General features: G+C 30.8%; 2 protein-coding genes across 4 annotated transcripts; one reads left to right on the forward strand and one right to left on the reverse strand.

Annotated features, from left to right (window-relative positions):
• Positions 1-1,081: 1,081 nt before the first annotated feature.
• On the forward strand, positions 1,082-3,642 carry cold (coiled). The gene is made up of 4 exons (XM_075298887.1): positions 1,082-1,240; positions 1,308-1,615; positions 2,613-3,333; positions 3,387-3,642. Exons 1-3 carry the CDS (start codon positions 1,183-1,185, stop codon positions 2,706-2,708), a joined length of 462 nt encoding a protein of 153 aa, XP_075155002.1. The 5' UTR covers positions 1,082-1,182; the 3' UTR covers positions 2,709-3,333; positions 3,387-3,642.
• A 2,214-nt stretch (positions 3,643-5,856) lies between these two features.
• ERp44 (Endoplasmic reticulum protein 44) lies at positions 5,857-13,118 on the reverse strand. 3 transcript variants are annotated; one of them, XM_075298889.1, is made up of 8 exons: positions 12,943-13,118; positions 12,634-12,715; positions 9,650-9,741; positions 9,189-9,582; positions 9,029-9,049; positions 7,228-7,494; positions 6,972-7,170; positions 5,857-6,891 (listed from the first exon to the last, which is right to left on the reverse strand). In XM_075298889.1, exons 1-8 carry the CDS (start codon positions 12,988-12,990, stop codon positions 6,750-6,752), a joined length of 1,245 nt encoding a protein of 414 aa, XP_075155004.1. In that variant the 5' UTR covers positions 12,991-13,118; the 3' UTR covers positions 5,857-6,749. The 3 variants fall into 3 exon arrangements, with proteins under 3 accessions (XP_075155004.1, XP_075155003.1, XP_075155005.1); XM_075298888.1 differs by having other exon boundaries at positions 9,002-9,049; XM_075298890.1 differs by lacking the exon at positions 9,029-9,049 and having other exon boundaries at positions 12,943-13,116.
• Positions 13,119-17,958: the final 4,840 nt, after the last annotated feature.

The following is a 17,958-nucleotide window of genomic DNA, read 5'->3' on the forward strand; positions in this document are numbered from 1 at the left end:
ATGGAATCGGCGGCGGCTGACACTAAATTTTTCCCTCCGGCAGCTGACGGATAAGCCAATATAAATTTGTCTATTCGGCGGCGCACAATTATCCATTATAAATTCAATTTGATGTTACACGAATGGAATGAGATCAATTGTACAACCAATCTCACAATCGAGTTTACATTTCATTAAAATTTTCTGAGCTAAATTTCTGCAAAATTATTATAGCAATTTGATATTGATTGAGAGAAAAGTTCAAAATGTTGACAAAAATACAACAATTATTAATAATGTTTGCTGATTTAAATTAATAGTTTTGAATAATTGGGGTCTAAATTTGAGTCGAGATGAGTCGACGTATTCGGCGGCGGCGTCAACTGGCAAAAACTGGTCGGTGGCGCGACTCGGCGGCTTCATTCTCTGTCCAGGACCTCTCCTAGCAAAAATTTCAACCAATGGAACTACTTGTGCCACCGGAAATATCTCCAAAAACTTTACCCCAAAAAACACAAGTATTGGAGCAATGCTTATATTCAATACGCTTTCAAACATTTTTTCAAAGAATCGGACTAGAATTCGAGTTGAGAAATTGTTGAGAAAATCGTGTTCTCAACAAAAAACAGACATTACCTTCAACAGTGAATTCAACACGTTAGCAACAATTTCTCAACATATTAGCAACAACCTTTTAAACTAAATTTCATTTTAATGCTTCAAACCTATTGGAAAATTTGTTGAAAACAAGCCATTGTACGGCCGTATTTAGGTTTGTCCCATACAAAGTGTTGGCAACACTTTTCTACGTTAAGTCCGAAGGCATAATCGATACTGCTGCATGTTTATGGGATCGATAACACAATTACCGATTATTTAGTCATCGCCGACAAGTCGTATCGATCCGACACACTGTAAGATTCTTTACAAACACCGACATTCCGTCCGGAATAACTGATAGTCTGTAAAGCGCATGAAAAATTCTCATCCTTGTGTTTGTTGGGACTTGACAAATTTGAATTCACTTACGCTAAGATTGTACGGCCGTATTTAGGTTTGTCCAATACAAAGTGTTGGCAACACTTTTCTATGGGAGTGGTGTTGTCAAAATAGAATTAGTAAACAGATTGTTTTCGTGTGGTGATTGTTTTGTATTTATTTTTTAATTTCTTCTGTTTTAAATTAATATTTTAATTGTATAAAATGGAGACATGGAAGATTATAATTGTTGCATTATTAGCAATATATTATTGCACACAAGGTACGTTATATATACGCATTTATGAATTCTTATTTTGACCCCACCTTTATAATTTGTTTTGGAAAAGTGAATTTTGTTACTGGTTTGGAGTGCTATGTATGCTCCAACCAAACGGGTAATGTGGAGAAGTGCCTTAACACCATTAAGACGTGTGAGCCTGGTGAAGATGTTTGTGGCACAGAAATACGTTGGGGCAGTCAACCTTATTTCTCACAAGGTGCTTTAAAACAATATTACGTTTCCAAACGTTGCATGACCAAACAACGCTGTCTAGCACAACGTAAACGCCACATGCCCTACTGCACCCATATTTGGTATGAAGATTGGTCTTGTCACGAGTGCTGTCGTGGAGACAGATGTAATTACTTTATCATTGTAAGTATTGTTAAAATGAGATTTCAGGGAGTATAAGTTAGCATGTACGCTTCTCATGGATAGATTTGATATGACAAATTAGCTGGACCACTTTTACAAACAGTAAAATGTTTACTAATAAATTTTTAAGCGTTTGATTGATTTTTCTTTTTGCCACTTAAATAGAGGCATCCATTTTTTATTAACATTGAAACAAAAAATACTTAAAAAAAAACTATTGTGCAAAGCATTCCCTCAATTCCGGTACCGGTACAGACCTAGTCTCTGGTGTATATAAACCTGTCCCAGTTCGGGTCAAAACGTATGAAAGGAACCCGTCACTTCAACATGGGCTTGTCGTTGACGGGTTATAGTTATACAAGAGATGGACAATCTGATGGGTGGTAAGGTTCCTATGGGCTTTTTTTTACTTTTATTCATGCATAAATCTGTCTTTTTTATATGATCACAAATAGGATGGGTTTCCACTTCATGTACTATTTAGTACGGGTAGGTAACTATCAGGCAAAATACAGCGTTATGAAATAATTAATGCCAAAAACTTCAATAAGACCACATCAAATCCTCCTGGACCAGTCTGGGACAACCTCTTATGAACCTGTTTCATTTTGAGTATCCGGATCGCATCAAAAATGAACAAAAATGATGTTGATTCTTCTAATAACTGTAATATCAAGAAATTAATAGATTACACGCAAATTTTAAAATTGCGATAAACTGGAGTAATGGTACCAATCTTGCGATAGGTCCGTCAGTGGCAATTTGCACCAATTTCCTGTAGAATTTGTATCTGTATTTATAACAGGTTCAATGCCTTTTCATTTCGTTTATCGAACCACCCTTGTATAATGTACAAAACCAATTTTTATATAAAAATTTTACAATAATGAAGTTACATCCAATGTTCTTACATATATCAAATCTATTTTTGGCAACATAGTACCTAGCTTATTCTGTACAAACACTTGATCACAAAATATCTATTATCTCTTTCCAGAGTGGATCCTCCAAAAAGGGACATTCATTTACTGCATTATCATTGGCATCAATTGCCACAATTTTGTTTGCTTGTTTAAGGAAGCAAATTGTTTAAAACAAAAGCAAGTATTCACCGAAATAGATTCATTTAGAAATTAAATCTATTTTACATGTACGCACATGTATAAAAGTTTAATAGTTATTTTAAATCCCTCCAAAAGTGCTCTTATTTCCATAAAACAAATGAATCTTAAACAATATCTCGAATCTATTAGTTGTAAGCTTTTAATGATATTTTTTATTATTTTGTCGTATCGTGCATATTCCTTTTTACAATTTGTTTTAATATGTATGTCTACATTCCGTCCAACATTCTGTTTTATACAATTGATAAAATGATGTACTTTTCTATATAAAAACAAAATAAATAAGTTTTACTATTCACACAGCTGGCGTTTCAATGAAGATTGTTATCTTTATAGTTTTTCTATTTACTCTCTTTGAATGTTAAACAAAAAGATATCCAAATACACATAAACTTTAAGCTTGAATCATTTTGACATTATGTTGTTAATTGTTAGTGACTAGAAATGATTAAGAAATAAGTAACTAGTCATTTGTTGAACATTGTGAAGCATACATTTATTTGATAGATTCAAAAGAAACATTTTAGCCATTGTAATGAATTCGGAAAAGAAGATATCTGTGAACCTCACAAGTCCAGCTCGTTTGGAAGATAAGTAAGTAAAATAACATAACAATTCAAAGCTATGTTAACAAATTTATTTTTAAGGGATTCAAAATCATTGCAAGGTCATCGGAGGTATGGCAGAGGTGGTGCGAACTGTATGAAATCAACGGTAATAGTTGCTTTCGTTGGTCTTCACAATCTTATAAACTCTAAACTATTGCTATAAGTGCCTTTTCCGATTTAGGCAAATAAAAAAGAATAACCTATCATCACGATCACTGTGATTTGTAGACGAGCTGGCATTTATATATATTCATAATTTGCTTCAATAAAATTCACCTCTCAATTTTGTTTGATATGTTGAAGTATTGTTTTTATACCCTCCACCATAGGATGGGCGGTATATTAACTTTGTCATTCCGTTTGTAACACATCGAAATATTGCTCTAAGACCCCATAAAGTATATATGTATATTCTGGGTCGTGGTGAAAATCTTGTCGGATGGTATTGCAAATGGGCCATATTGGACCACTTTTACGTATAGCCCCATATAAACCGACCCCCATATTTGACTTGCGGAGTCTCTTAGAGAAGCAAATTTCATCCGATCCGGTTGAAACTTGGTACGTGGTGTTAGTATATGGTCTCTAACAACCATGAAAAAATTGGTCCATATCGGTTCATAATTATATATAGCCCCCATATAAACCGATCCCCAGATTTGACCTCTGGAGCCTCTTGGAGGAGCAAAATGCATCCGATCCTGTTGAAAATTGGTACGTGGTGTTAGTATATGGTCTCTAATATGCAAAAATTGGTCCATATCGACCCATAATTATATATAGCCCCCATATAAACTGATTTGGTTTTGAAGACTCTTCGAGGAGCAAATTTTGCCGATTCAGTCGAAATTTGGTACATTGTGCTAGTATATGGCCGCTAACAACCATGCCATATCGGTCTATAGTTATATATAAGCCTCAGGTAAACCGATTTTATTTTTATAAAGTCCCCTTTTTTTGGTTGATATATACCACGTATGGACTAACTTACAATTTAGAAGACGATGTTAAGTTTTAAGATACCTGGCCATCGGTGAGTATTACCACAATCACAATCTTTAGTAGAAGTTTCTACGCAATCCATGGTGGATTCGGCCTGGTCGAACTTACGGACGTATGTACTTGTCAATCATTGAAATATTCATCTACTCTACCTGAAATTTGGAATATTTGGCAATGTTTCTTGCGGAGAATAGCGAGGTTACTCAAATGAAATCTATTCCATTTTATCAATTATTAGCAACAATTAGCATGGGGACTGAAGCAATGATAACTATAACAATAGACAATATAACATGTAGATGATCCACTATTCTCTTTAAAAAAATGTGTCAGTTCCAAAAATTAATTTTCTGACATTTCGTTTTGATTTTTTCGTGAAGAGTCAGTCCTACACATTAATTTTCGCGCATTTGCTTTTGTGTTGTTCGTAAAGAGCAATGCTGCTCAAAATTAAATTTCGTATTTTCGCGGTTTTGTTCACAATTTTTTGTTCATATATGAACTTTTATTATATTGCATCATAAACGTTCTAATTTTGTGGAAAATCGGCAAACTACAAAAAGGAAAACGAAAGAGATTGTAAGCGTGCTCTTATTTTTCTCGTTTATTCTTAATCTTCGGAACTGTCAAACATAGTTTGACACTCATCGCTCATCTATATGTTATATTGTCTATGATTCTTAATCTTCGGAACTGTCAAACATAGTTTGACATCCATAGCTCATCTATATGTTATATTGTCTATAACAAACTATTTCTGTTGAAAATTTCGTCAAAATTTTATTTCTATAAAAACTGTTGTCAAAATTTTATTTCTATAGAAAATTTTGTCAAAATTTTATTTCTATAAAAACTGTTGTCAAAATTTTATTTCTATAGAAAATTTTGTCAAAATTTTATTTCTATAGAAAATTTTGTCAAAATTTTATTTCTATAGAAAATTTTGTCAAAATTTTATTTCTATAGAAAAGTTTGTCAAAATTTTATTTCTATAGAAAATTTTGTCAAAATTTTATTTCTATATAGAATTTTGTCAAAATTTTATTTCTATAGAAAATTTAGTCAAAATTTTATTTCTATAAAAAATTTTGTCAAAATTTTATTTCTATAGAAAACTTTGTAAAAATATTATTTCTATAGATAATTTTGTTTCAATAAAAAATGTTGTCAAAATTTTATTTCTATAGATAATTTTGTCAAAATGTTATTTCTATAGAAAATTTTGTCAAAATTTTATTCTATAGAAAAAATTATCAAATTTTGAGTGTATATGTCCAGATTTTGCTATAGCACCCATATATACCGATCTCCCTATTTAACTTCTTGGGCTTCTAGAAATATCCGTTTTTTTATAGGCGCAAAAGTCCAACAGATTGAGATCTGGAGATATTGGTGCCCATTGTGTTGACGCGTGGAGAATGCCTTGTTGTTTACTGCGGCCGAAAAAAGTTGTCACCAAATTCAAAAAGTCTATTACTTTTTTTTTGCAAATATCTTCATATTCTAATTTATTTCATGTATCACTAAATTTAGTTTATTATTATTATTTTATTATACATAATTTATAATACATTCGTTAAATACAAACTATTATAAAGAGTTTACAGTTTATTTTTCTTTCGTGTTACATTTTATCTTTCAATTTGTATTCAATGCTTGTTAAAACCTAAACTCAAAAAAAAAAAAAAAATAATAACTTTAAATTAAATGCCAAATACAAATTGAATACGGACTCTTAAAAGTTGCTATTATTAATAACATAAGAAAAATAATATTTATTACAATGGAGGAGCAAAAATTAGAAATCAAATCAAGTGGAAGGAAAGCATTGCCTTTGATATTGAATTTTAAAAAAAAATTTGAATAAGTTTTTATATCATGTCTGTATTAAAAATTCATAGTTATTATGTATAATTCTAGTCGGTAAAAAAAAACTATTTTTCTCATTATTTTTTTCTAATAGGCATAAGTCAAAATATATATAGTATTTCAAAGATTCCGTAGGAAGAAGTAGCTTCTTTTTATTTTTGTATTTAAGAAAAAACGCTTGCGCACACACACGAAGGCAAAAATCACAATTATTGCTTAAATCAATAAAGGTATAAGAAATAGAAAAGGAAGAATTGCCTGAATTAATTATATGATTTTAAATATATCTAACAAATTAGAAAATAAATATACATAAGTAGCAAGTTTCTTTTCTCCAAAGAAATCAACACAAATAGGTATGGAAATCTTAAAGAGAGAAAATGGAATTATAGCATTTACCACAACTCTTAGTAGAAAAGTTATACAAATAAAATCATTTGAAAATAAAAAATGTATAACTATGAGCTGTTGTGGTGTTTATGCAGCAGACGAAGAAGAAAAGGAAATAGAGAAAATTAGGAAAAAGTTAATTTACAGTTCATCTTTAGTTAATAAAGTGTAGCGATTTTTAGAGGGTCCCAATTTTTTAAACGTTGATTCGGGCGGTGCAGTATTTGAACCCACATCGATTTGTATATCATTTGTTACAGGATCAGGGCCATAGTGGAATTCACTATAGTAAAAAAAAAAAAACAAACGAACATATAAGTCAATAAATATTCCCATAATTATATTTGTATAGACCAAACTTACCGATGCAGTTTTCCATTGTATAAATCTTGCAAGAACTGTTTCAATTTTCCTGGCACATACATATCTTTAAATTTGGGGAATAAATACATATGTCTAAAGGAATCAATTGCTATTATAGGTAGATCTTCTTCTGATTTTCCCAAATGATGCAAAGGATGAGCAAACCGTTTACCATCGGCCGTTAGGAAATTCACATTCTCTGTAAGCACAATAAGATTGTGGTAGGAACACATAGTATAAACTTACATTAACTTACGTTTCTCATCCATTAACTGTTGCTCAATAATGGCTTTGTAATCCTTTATTGAATTTGTATCATCGGGATGATGGAATAGTATTAAAAATGGTAAACCCTCTTCGGTCAATTCTTCAGCATTTTCAAAAGTTATCTCACGCACCAAAGGCACACATTTCTCTTGAATCCAGATTTTCAATTCATCGAAATTCTTTAGGCTGCCCGTATAGGTTTCATCATTTTCATGACTCAATGCCACATCAGGTCGGAATACAATAATTGGATGACCTTCAATAGAAATTTTATATAAATTTATATTTAAATATTACAAAAAAAAAAAAAAACATTTAAGTAATATGAACATATTTTTTTATGAAAATGGATTTTAGTATCATTTAAAAGCAGCATTGCATTTTTGGTCCGATCGGACCAAAATTGGTCCAAAAACAATTAATTTTTAAATTTGGTCGGACCAAATGGAATTTGGCTGATTTTGGTTGAATTTTCGTCAAATCGGTAATTTTTTCAAAATTTTGTACAGGAATAAAATTTTCGCAAATTTTCAGTATATATACAAATTTTTGCAAAAATTTTGTTAAAATTTTATATGCAAATAAAATTTTGCGATAACTTTCTATAGAAATAAAAGCGTGAAATATTTTCTATAGAAGTAAAAATTTGACAAAATTTTCTATAGAAATAAAACTTTGACAACATTTTCTATATATAGAAAATTTTGAAAAAAATTTCTATAGAAATAAAATTTTGACATAATTTTCTATACAAATAAAATTTTGACAATATTTTCTATAGAAATAAAATTTTGAAAAAAAAATTCTATAGAAATAAAATTTTGAAAAAAATTTCTATAGAAATAAAATTTTGACATAATTTTCTATTCAAATAAAATTTTGACAAAATTTTCTATAGAAATAAAATTTTGACAAAATTTTCTATAGAAATAAAATTTTGACAAATTTTTCTATAGAAATAAAATTTTGACAAAATTTTCTATAGAAATAAAATTTTGACAACATTTTCTATAGAAATAAAATTTTGACAATATTTTCTATAGAAATAAAATTTTGACAAAATGTTCTATAAAATAAAATTTTGACAATATTTTCTATAGAAATAAAATTTTGAAAAAAATTTCTATAGAAATAAAATTTTGACAAAATTTTATATAGAAATGAAATGTTGACAAAATTTTCTATAGAAATAAAATTTTGACAAAAATTTCAATAGAAAAAAAATTTGACAAAATGTTCTATAGAAAAAAAATGTTGACAAAATTTTGTATAGTAATAAAATTTTGACCAAATTTTGTATAGAAATAAAATTTTGACAAAATTAGAAAGATAGAAATAAAATTCAAAAATAAAAAATAAAACAAAAAATTTGGCAAAATTTTCTATCGAAGTAAAATTTTGGACAAATTTTAACTTTTAAATGATATTAATTTAATTTGAAAAAATGGTCTGCTGCTGGTACGAATTTTGGTTCAAAATAAAAATTCATTGTGGCAACGCTGTTTGAAGCATCATCCATATTTTAAAAATGTCACAAAAATCCGCTTTAAAGACATTTAAGGCGTAAGATAAAAATCACAACAAGTGCTTATTTTTTTTTTTGTTTTCTTTTTTATCCACACTAAAGTCATTAGCGTTAGTTTAAAATTGTTACTCAATATAAATATGAAAATTAGACACATTTAGTTCCAATAACCAAAACTAAGCAAAGATGAAAGAAATTATAAAGAAATAACAAATAACAAAAGAAAAAAAATAATTACCTAAAGTTAAATTATGTAAGGCATTACCTAATTGTTTATTTTCATCACCTTTTTGCACAAAAATTTCAATGTAAGGCAGACAAAGATAAACATGAAGAGATTATTTGTTAGTTGGGTAACAATTAGCATAAACAATTGGGGTATTACATATCATGCAATGAGGATCATCATCACCACATATACTTACCAGGTGGATGCATAGCTTGAGCTGCATCACCAAAGCCTACATGGAATTGACATTCATCTTTAAGATTTGATGCAACCTTACGGAAAGTATCATATTCCGGTTGATCACGGCGATCAAAATAGCCAATGATAATGCGTTTCTTGGAATCTAGATTTTCCAAGTCTTTCAGCGAATTGAATTCCTTAATGGGGTCTTCCAGTTGTTTTTTAACGAATTCTAAGAAAGCTTCGGCAGAGCGTTGTCCACGATATTCGCGTTTACTCAATTGACCATTACGCACTATTTTTAATGTGGGATATTTGGTTATGTGAAATCTTGAAGCAATTGAGGTCTCTTTGTCACAATCCACTTTTCCAAGAACTACACGTCCTGCATCGGGAAAAGCTTCTCTTACCTACAAAGAAAAAAACACCAAGTAACTTATAAGAAATGAGCTTTAAAAATCTATGTAAATAACTTACCTTATCAGCAGCTTCATTAAAAATAGGCGCTAATAAATTACTAAATCTACACCATTCAGCATAAAAATTTAAGAATACCAATTCATTGGAGGCTGCAAAAACAAATTTAAATTTTAATAAGCATAACAAGTTGTCATTTAAATTTGCGTAAAATTTACATTAGAGAAATTATCTAATGGACCACACCAAAACGTGACCTTAAATTATAGTTTGTCATAATTTGTAACATATACACATTCACAAAAAAAAACCTGTTGTGAAATGTCTTCAGACCCACAAACCGTGTCAATAATATTCAAAACAATAAAATCAGTGAAAACCATTCAAGTTTAGAGAAGATGTTATCCAATAGTGGAATATATAGATTTTATACAATTGTATGCAATATTTTTGTTTTATGGAAATAAGGTCATATTGCTTTTGTAGATATGCATGCAACGCATAGCTTATGGATAATTGTTTCAATTTTTATTGAAATAGCATGGTTTTAAATAGCACACTCATAAAGATCTAGAATAATTATTTTTTTTTAACAATAAATATGTTCTCTAGATATAGACTATTGTAAAAATTATATCGCAGGTCGGTCAATGAACTATTGCAACAAAGGCAATATTTTGGCTTTCAACAATTGAGACCACAGATTTCACAACAGAACAATTGAGAAAAATCGAAGGCTTATGTCGAAAAAAAATAAAAGTTAAGAAATTAAAATAAAAAAAAAACTCATTTAGAATCGGTATTTTAATAACCTCTAACAAAGTGTTAGAACTAAAATAAGTCGACTTTTCAAAATTTTCAATACTCGACTCTTTATTTTTTAAGTTTTTCAATTTTTGCGATTATTGAAAAGTCTACGGCTTATGGTAAAAAATCCAAAAGTTAGATAAGATATAAATATTTATTACGGTTAATGTCGGATCCTATTTATCTTCTATATGTCTTGATCTCCCAGTTTACATATTTGCATTTTATTTCGACACAAAAAGCTTATGTGGGGATTTTTATTGGGGTTATCCGAATTTTTGATTTTCGGTATGGGGATTACATATTACTCTTTTAGACATTAAGGAAAAATTCCCCCAACGCATTGATTAAACGTCTTATTGCCTCCCCAAGCAAGTCAAAGTTATTTAATAGAATTTTTACTGAAACAAAATATTGATCTTTCTTTGCATTCATTCCTTTTAATAAAGTTTTCAAATTATTGGTATTTATAAACTGGAATTTGAAATAATATTTATTGTATTATGTGTGAAATATTATTATTGTATTTCTATCAATATGTAGTCCAAAATGGGCCATAATTGATTAATAAAAATTGAATTGAATTAAAAAAAAATATTATTCTCATACATGATCGGAATTATGAATTCGCAAAATGTTCCTTAACCTTAATGTTCCTAGCCACAACGATATATCCCATCAAAAAATACTTCAGCAGTAAGAGTTTAGTTGCACTTTTTGGTATACAATAAAGTAGGCAGTGCATCCACACTGCATGAATCGGTGGCAATAACGTAAACGAATAATCAAACTAGTTAATGATCATTCGTTTACGTTATTGCAACCAATTCACGCAGATGCATGAAAGTAGTGCTGTTTTCCTTCACGCCAACAATGCTATTCTCAAGATTTTATATCACATCTGAGCAATATTTCCTATGTAGAAGCTGTCTAAAACGGGACATCGCCCACAAACATCAGCGCTGATTCGGTTGTTTTGCAAGCAATTGGTACTGCCTCCCTCCCTTACAAACCTGCTGAAATAGTACTCCATTTTTTGCTGGGATACTACCAAATTTTATATGCTATGGGTAAGGAATTGAATAGGACGGATTTAATTGCATCGTTGGCAAGATATTAACAATTAAAAAATGTAAATATAATTTGCGAATTAATAAAACAGACTTTTGTATCCCCTACAATATATCCAGACAAAACTTACGAGCCAATTGTATATTATATTCAAATAAAATTATCGTTCCACTAATCGTTTTTTTAGTTTTATTTGTTTACTATTCGAAAAAATCTTCTTGATAGCATATAATTCTTACATTTTTCAACCAAATTTACTTACGATATGGAATCTAGAATTATTTCAACAATTCAGTGGAATATCGTTTCAAATTTGAATACATTTTTCTATTAACCGCTTTTACTTTTTGACCATGTGGAAATGACAGAATTGTATAAAATTTAGAAGTTGGTTAGGTATTTTAGATTACAAACTTTCTTTGATTTTATGGCATTTTTCCCTTGGTTTTACATTTAAAAGCAGTTGTGGATGTCATATCATATACAACTTTTACGCTAAAAATCCATATTTTCATATGCACTTGATCCTATTGATATAAAAAAACGAAACGTCTTTTAAGGGTCAATTTTCAAGTTCAAAACCCCTCAATGAATATTCATTGTTATGTTAGATATTTATGACGTTTTTGAGCAAATATTTTCATGAATAAACAATGGATCAAAGAACTCGGCTAAGATCAACAAACAAACAAAAAATACCTCATGGGACACATTTTAACCACTAAAGAAAATTCAAACTACCATTTGTTTACACTGTTTTCTAGGTTGAGGTTGTACTTGCACATACGAACATAGAGACATAAAGCAGGTAATGTGCTCTATTAGCAGTTGGTTGACACGTCAAGAGGAAAACATCAAATGGGAGAGGCAGATTTTAATATCACCACACAGAGTGATAGAAACCAGTCAACGACATTGATCTACTCTACATAAATAAATGCAAATATGACATTTCCATTTTGATATTTTCATTAATAACATTTGGTCTCAACAAAGATCGATTTAATCACAATAACATAAACAAAAGTATTATTAATTGGAATTGGAAGTCTAACTAAGATAAGAAGCGTTCGTCATTCTAGAAATGTACACATACCATACATACATCGTCTAAACAATAAAAGCAAACAACAAATTACAATGAAAAAAAAAATAACACTACTCACCTAATGTCATGTCTATATTTTCACTGGTCAATGGTACCGCCCCACTAATGCTATCCACGGGATGGTAGAACACATAAAATACCTGCAAACAGAAAGTATGGGAATGAATTACAAAGTGCATTGGTTTCATCCAAAACAAGAGGTATTTTATTGAAATCTTCCTCTTCAATATAAGACCGGCTATTTGAGCTCCATGCCGATAGTTGGGCTGACGTGGTTTCTTTTTTCAAAGGGTATAATGTACAATTCACCGAAATCGTTGTCATATTGGCTATTGTTATGTTGTGCAGTTTTGTGCAGAAAACTTACCATAAATATCACTAAGTAATAACCATTTTTTATATTCCACGCTCGCATTTTTTCAATTTTTATGCTACTGAGATGGGTGCAACTTATTAATTATACTATTTTCTAAATTAAACTCAGTAATACTCTTCTTTTTGATACTTCCTCTACGACGTTGTCAAATGTCAAATCAACGTCGTTGTACAAAAGAAGAAGAAGAAGTAAAAAGCCCCCCGCACACACCCTCCCTTGGACGATCATATGCCCTCAGGACGTATTTCGGAACCGGCATCGTAAAACTTGATGCCGTTCAAAATGTCAAATCAACGTCGTTGTACAAAAAGGTACAACCGGTTATGAACCGTTGATTTGACATTTTTTGCTTCCTCTTCTCGATATATGTAGTAAAGCTCTAGTTAGTGGAACTTCGTAACGGAAAATGACGAATTTTAATACTGTCGACCCATTAGTAGTAGAGTCCATAGATTTATAGAATATACCCTGCCAATATTTTTTGATAATCCCCACTACGTCGAAAACAAACATATACGACATCAAAAACTCGTCGGAAAAACGCCGTCACTATTGAGAAGTTGTACCACGACAAGTTACTACGAAAAAGTTTCTCATCAGTGCAATTATTAGGTGCCTATTTAGATCAATTTCGAAGGACGCCAATAAGAACCCCTGCAAACTATCAGAAAAAGTGAATTTTAAGATAATTGTAGAAGAATCATTGTGGTCAAGTAAAACACGATTGTGCAGATGTTTATTGATTTGATTAAACATTTATAATTTCTTAAAAATATAACATTTTTCGGTTTACCTCATCACATTTAACATAATTTTTTGCATTAACAAAAGAATGATGTTGAGTTTTAAGTAGCAAGTTACATATTGCAGCGTCTATCAGCCAGTTTGTTTATTTTCAATGGAGACAGCGTGCCTGGAAAAATATTTGAAAAACGATCACTTTATTCTATTTGGAAAGTCGAAAATTGTTCACCATATACCTTTCACAATTTTAAGCGTAATATCTATGTTTTCAGAACTTTATTTTCGTTTATTTATTTAAATAAAATATAACAAGCTGGTTGCGCTTGGCGTTTCACAAAAAATAAAATGGCTCTTCTAACAGTAGTGATGGCAAAATGATATGCTTCCCCCATCACAGTTCGCGATGGTTGTGGTGACATTTACGAGTCTGTGGTAGCGATGAGGATGAAATGGAACTTTGAAATGCTGGCAGGGGACTTTGAAATGCATACCGGCCTTATGGTAAAAATAGTCACACATGATTAGTGTATTTTAATTCAAAGCAAATATTTATTTATTTCTTATTCATATTTAATACTAAGGGCCAGTTTCTCAATGTCTTGTTATTATTTATCGTGTCGATAAAACAGCTGATTCCATACAAAAATTTTACTAACCGGAGGTCTATCCACCGGTTAAAATTAATCGGAGGATGAGATTAAGCCTTAAGGTCAATAACTATAGTATTAGAGCTTTGTTGCGGAGGAAATGGCATGTGAGCTGGAAAAGATAAAATAAGGAAACATTTGGGGACCTGACGGGGTTGCGGCCGAGGATAACGTCTGCCACAATGGGCAGATATTATCTATTCGGTGGAATAAGGTCGGTGTGCCTGGTAGTTTTACCTTCCATTAGGATGTACCTGCAATAGCACTTCTTTGGTATCTATGGGGTGGCACTGCGATTCCGAAAGGCTTCATTAAATGCGCTTGTTGGCCGACAACTGTTGAAATTTGCCCATAAGTGAAATTGGACTGATAATGTAACCCTTCAAAGAAATGTTTCCAACGTACAAATTGTCTTCACGTTGATAAAATGAGTTGTGCCAATAAAATATTTCTTTGGTGACACAAATCATTTCAATTTCTCCAAAGGGCAAAGGGAGGTTGTGATGGTTGATTTGTATGGACGTTGGAGGTCGTTTATGCGACTGGTGTATGTCCACAGGGCAAGGCGGGAACGGGTTTGGCTTGAAATATTAAATTTTAATAAGTTTCCTGCTGTGGCTCTTCGCTCTCGTTTTGTTGTTTACAATGTTTTCTTTTGTTTTGCATGTTGCTGTCAGAGAAGTCAGTTGAGGCAGGGTTGTTTTTTTGTGGTAGTCATAGAGTAGTACTAAGGAGTATTTAGGGATGGCAATACCGACTGCCAACGTATATGAATATGCGTAGAATTCAAATGGCGTAAATTCATTCATGGGTCCACGGTACCTATAGGCGGCAAAGACGCAACGAAATGAATAAGATATAGGTTCAAATGAGATAGGATAATAGGCAATATGGCTACTAGCGGGAAAGTACCGCATAATAAGGGGGAAATATGGGTTTGGAAACTTTCCAGACGAGATGAGAGAGATTATAAAAGGGACCAGGAATAGGAGAAGAAGCCAACAGTAATAAAGCATAGTGGTGCTGAGTGTACAGCCAGTGTAGTGCATTTCAAAGTTGAAAAAGGAAGAAAAAAATAAAACGTTTTCACAGGTTCGTAAAGAGCAAAGGAAATTGAGAATTTATGTTTTTTGTGAGAAGATAAAGACATGGAGTGATTTTTGTTTAAATCTATAGTTGGCACATAATTCACTGGAGGAATATCAGGGTCAAGTAATCAAGGCTTTCGGGGAAAATCTCAAACAGGAGAAAAGGATTTCTTTATTGAAGAAAATCTTTGGAAATAAATCTACCGCGAGGCAGAGGATAAGATACATCAGTTCCTTCAGCAACTGTAAGGTAGGAAAATAGTTCCAAGATTTGTTTGCGTATAAACCGTCGTTTTGTTGTATGCTGCGTCAAGTGGTCTGAACCACCCTAAAGAAACGACCACTCCGAAATAGCCAGTTCAAGCTACCCTGTATAGTGGAGCTCAACACCCATAATTGCGATTATCTAATCCATAGACCAAGGAAGGTATAGACATCTCAAGTGAATTCACCATGGTTTTGTTTATTTGCAGAGCGCAGTCATTCCACTCAATTGCGCAGTCAAGTGACTCAATTTCTTTGTGGAAAACAAGAATTACCGTACAAAGCAGCCAATTTGCATTACAAAAAAGGTGTGAATGGATCAAATTTTATAAGCTTTTACAATATTTTGTGTTTCATCAAGAGAACAAAGGAAAGAAAACAAAAATAAAGCCAAATTAAAAAATCACTCAATTGCAGACGAAAAAGAGCCCTCTACGGTGTGCAGACAAACTACAGCTCTGTGAATTCATTTGAGATGTCTTATATTTAATTGGTCTATGTCTAATCTTGGAGTCACCTGGTTGGGGCAATATAAGCCAATTGCAACAGGTGGCGGTGTAAACTATTTATTGTCCGTGCTAAAATTGCGCTGTTTGGTTGATGACCCGAATTAAAAGCTCCACTGAAATTTACGTTACTGTTTATTAACAGAATGCACGGTGACGAGAGTGTGTTGCCAAAGCAAGGCCAATAAGTGGAGACCAAAAATATATGTATTAGTCAAAAATCGTTTTTAGGCGCAACTACACCCAGAAAAAAGTGACCGCTTCTTTAAGTTAAAATGAACTCATTGTGAAGAAAGTTGAACTTCGTATAGCGCCAAAGACATTTTTATTTGTTTGAACGATGTGATTTTCGTAGAAATTAGGAATAATGCATTCCATATATTAGTTAACATTTTCCTATATTTATATACCACTATACTACAGAATGAAAAAATTTAACTAATTTGAATTCATATATGGAATGATTTTATTGAAATTTTTTCATTCATTTCGACAAATCTTACACATTTGTGGTAAAAGTTTTACTTCATAATTAGAACTGCTTACCTTCGTTTTTAAATACAATTTTATTTATTTCTATAAGCAATTTTATCTTCAATAAAAGACATGTTTTATTAATATATTGAATATATTTATTAAGAATCAACAGCATCGAATCTCTTTGAAATATTAGTTTATTATTCCACTATTTCCAATTTCCGTGTGATATTATCAACTGTAAAACGCACTTTTTCTTCTTCTTGTACTTTTCACTTTTAATAAGTTGCTGCCTAACGATTTTGTCCTCCTTTTACAATTTCAATACCTACAAATATAAAAAATCATAAAACATTTTTGTTGCAAAAGGTTAGCGTCACTGAGTATTACCTGATAATTGAAGATTCCAAAATGAAGACAAATGAAAGGGTTGTTATTCTGCTGGTGTTTTCTTTCTTTATACACTATCACGAACATTGATAGATTTATTTAAAAAACGAAAAATTTTCTCACTATATATATATATATATATATATATATATATATATATATATATATATATATATATATATATATATATATATATATATATATATATATATATATATATAGACATTTTTATTTGTTTGAACGATGTGATTTTCGTAGAAATTAGGAATAATGCATTCCATATATTAGTTAACATTTTCCTATATTTATATACCACTATACTACAGAATGAAAAAATTTAACTAATTTGAATTCATATATGGAATGATTTTATTGAAATTTTTTCATTCATTTCGACAAATCTTACACATTTGTGGTAAAAGTTTTACTTCATAATTAGAACTGCTTACCTTCGTTTTTAAATACAATTTTATTTATTTCTATAAGCAATTTTATCTTCAATAAAAGACATGTTTTATTAATATATTGAATATATTTATTAAGAATCAACAGCATCGAATCTCTTTGAAATATTAGTTTATTATTCCACTATTTCCAATTTCCGTGTGATATTATCAACTGTAAAACGCACTTTTTCTTCTTCTTGTACTTTTCACTTTTAATAAGTTGCTGCCTAACGATTTTGTCCTCCTTTTACAATTTCAATACCTACAAATATAAAAAATCATAAAACATTTTTGTTGCAAAAGGTTAGCGTCACTGAGTATTACCTGATAATTGAAGATTCCAAAATGAAGACAAATGAAAGGGTTGTTATTCTGCTGGTGTTTTCTTTCTTTATACACTATCACGAACATTGATAGATTTATTTAAAAAAACGAAAAATTTTCT

This window comes from Haematobia irritans, chromosome 3, assembly GCF_050003625.1.
Source record: "Haematobia irritans isolate KBUSLIRL chromosome 3, ASM5000362v1, whole genome shotgun sequence".
Classification (NCBI taxonomy): domain Eukaryota; kingdom Metazoa; phylum Arthropoda; class Insecta; order Diptera; family Muscidae; genus Haematobia; species Haematobia irritans.

Excerpts from the sequence above, each read along its gene's own strand:
- ERp44 (XM_075298888.1), bottom strand. The coding sequence starts at position 12,990 with ATGCGAGCGTGGAATATAAAAAATGGTTATTACTTAGTGATATTTATG. Across the intron at positions 12,716-12,942 it reads ATTACTTAGTGATATTTATG|GTATTTTATGTGTTCTACCA; the intron begins GTAAGTTTTCTG and ends TTCTGTTTGCAG. Across the intron at positions 9,050-9,188 it reads TCAAGCTATGCATCCACCTG|GTGATGAAAATAAACAATTA; the intron begins GTAAGTATATGT and ends TTGTGCAAAAAG.
- cold (XM_075298887.1), top strand. The coding sequence starts at position 1,183 with ATGGAGACATGGAAGATTATAATTGTTGCATTATTAGCAATATATTAT. Across the intron at positions 1,241-1,307 it reads AATATATTATTGCACACAAG|TGAATTTTGTTACTGGTTTG; the intron begins GTACGTTATATA and ends GTTTTGGAAAAG. Across the intron at positions 1,616-2,612 it reads GATGTAATTACTTTATCATT|AGTGGATCCTCCAAAAAGGG; the intron begins GTAAGTATTGTT and ends ATCTCTTTCCAG.